Genomic DNA, 2,202 nt, shown 5'->3' with positions numbered 1-2,202 from the left:
TTAAACATGTAGTTATGAAGATTCCAAAATTGACAGAAACAGAGAGTTGCCCTTTTTCAAGACTTATTGGAGGATTTGTTCCTCCTTTAACTGATGTATCTTCTATAGATGATTCTTCATTCATTGACTCTGAAGAATCTTTATCTTCTCCAGGTGAAGCTCCAGGCTCGGTAATAAGACCAGGCCTACAACCAAAAGTACCAGGAGCATCAGACTCAACAGAAATACCCGGAGAATCAGGAAAACCTACAATGCCAGGAACATCAGACTCAACGGAAATACCCGGAGAACCAGGAAAACCTACAATGCCAGGAACATCAGACTCAACAGAAATACCCGGAGAATCAGGAAAACCTGCAATGCCTGGAACATCAGACTCAACAGAAATACCCGGAGAATCAGGGAAACCTGCAATTCCTGGAACATCAGACTCAACAGAAATACCCGGAGAATCAGGAAAACCTGCAATTCCTGGAACATCTGAATCAACAGAAATACCCGGAGAATCAGGAAAACCTGCAATTACTGGAACATCCGACTCAACAAAAATACCTGCAACGCCTGGAACACCTGAAGAACTTGAAACTGGTGCCTTTCCGGTCCCACCCAAAATTGGCACAGAAATATCCCCAATACCATCGCCTGTACCTCCAAAAACATACACAAATTTAAATATAGATGAAAAATACATTCATCCAACGGCCCCAGAAACTCCAGAAGTGACTGATGATAATACAGGGAACCTGAAAAAGGATCAAACTCATGAATACACACAACAAGAAAGTGATGATGATCTAAGTGATGTCCAAAGTGAAGATGAACAAAGTCATTTAAAAACCACTCAAAAACAAACTTATAGGTTAACTACTACCCAAATACAAAATTTAATGATATTACAGACACAAATTAGAATTAATGATATTCTAAAGGAAAATGGATTGGATAATCTGAATTTAATTAATTGCGATTTAAATACTGTTAATAGAATCTATGAATTAATCAAAAAAGCTGAACAAATTATATCAGAGATCCAAATTAGAAAAAGCAGTATTGACCAAATTGATTTAAATAGTTTCATTACTTCTCATTCCGTTATTAAAAAAAATACTGAAACTACTAATTACCAAACACTTATCAGTTCTTTAAATGTATTAAAAGATTACCTAAAACAAATACTTGATGATTGTAAAAGCCTTTATAATATTCAACCAAGTACAGAAATTCATTCAAAATATTATTCTTCTATAATTGATGAATGTGAAAATGAAAAATATATTCCTTTAATTGATTTATATTCATTTTTCCTCAAATATTATAAAAGACTTATGGTAAACTCAACTTTTGGAGCAAGAATGCTTAACCATTTTCTAACTATCTTAATAAATCTTAATGAAATTAAACAATGTTTAGATGAACAAAAAATAAATAGCTGGAAATTATTAAAAGAAGAATATCAAAACAATCTTAAAGAAGAAACTAAAAAAGCTACTGAAATTCAATTGAATGGTTATTCTGATCATGTAGCTGGATCTTCAATAAATCAATCTATTAATAATTCTGAAATTCATCTAATCAATGAAAAGATTAAAGTTTATAAAATTATAATCAGACTTTTAAATGAATTAATTTTAAAATGTCAAGAACTTAAAAATAATCCAGATTTAGAAACAAATTCAAAAATACATGTATTTAATGAAAATTGTATTTATAAATACAATATTAAAGAATCCATGATTCGATTTAAACTATTTAATGGTTTAAATATGAGTCAAAGAGATGAAATATTAGAAAGAATTCAACGATTAATACAAAGCCTTGGTGGATTTATATCTATTTATGATTCTAAAGATTGCAATCCAAATAATATTGTTAAAATATTAGAATCTATCGCCAGATTGAAAACAATTAAAGATATAGAAAAAAATAATACAAATTTATATGAAAATTTAAAAGAAAACAAAATTTTAAACCTCAACTTAAGATCAATAAAATTTTTAATCAAATTAATGATAGATATGATTTCTTTCTGTTGGACTTATGGTATTTATAAAAAAAATGATTATATACAAAGATCTGATACAAAATTAATTGATATATTTAAGTTATTAAAAAGTAAATATGAACAAAATAGTCAAATTAAAACTAATTATAAAGCATTGGGTGAACTTCAAGCCTTATTGAATGATAAATATATATATTCAA

General features: G+C 29.0%; 1 protein-coding gene across 1 annotated transcript; it reads left to right on the top strand.

The window, feature by feature from the left end:
* Positions 1 to 251: 251 nt before the first annotated feature.
* On the top strand, positions 252 to 2,181 carry cubi_03765 (mucin; the record flags this gene model as incomplete). Its single annotated transcript, XM_029020779.1, has 2 exons — positions 252 to 2,040; positions 2,114 to 2,181. 2 exons carry the CDS (start codon positions 252 to 254, stop codon positions 2,179 to 2,181), a joined length of 1,857 nt encoding a protein of 618 aa, XP_028873091.1.
* Between the last annotated feature and the right edge of the window lie 21 nt (positions 2,182 to 2,202).

This window comes from Cryptosporidium ubiquitum (assembly GCF_001865345.1).
Source record: "Cryptosporidium ubiquitum isolate 39726 chromosome Unknown contig_17, whole genome shotgun sequence".
NCBI classification, from domain to species: Eukaryota; Apicomplexa; class Conoidasida; order Eucoccidiorida; family Cryptosporidiidae; genus Cryptosporidium; species Cryptosporidium ubiquitum.
The sequence above is the reverse complement of the archived record's forward strand: the minus strand, read 5'-3'. Positions and strand labels throughout refer to the sequence as shown.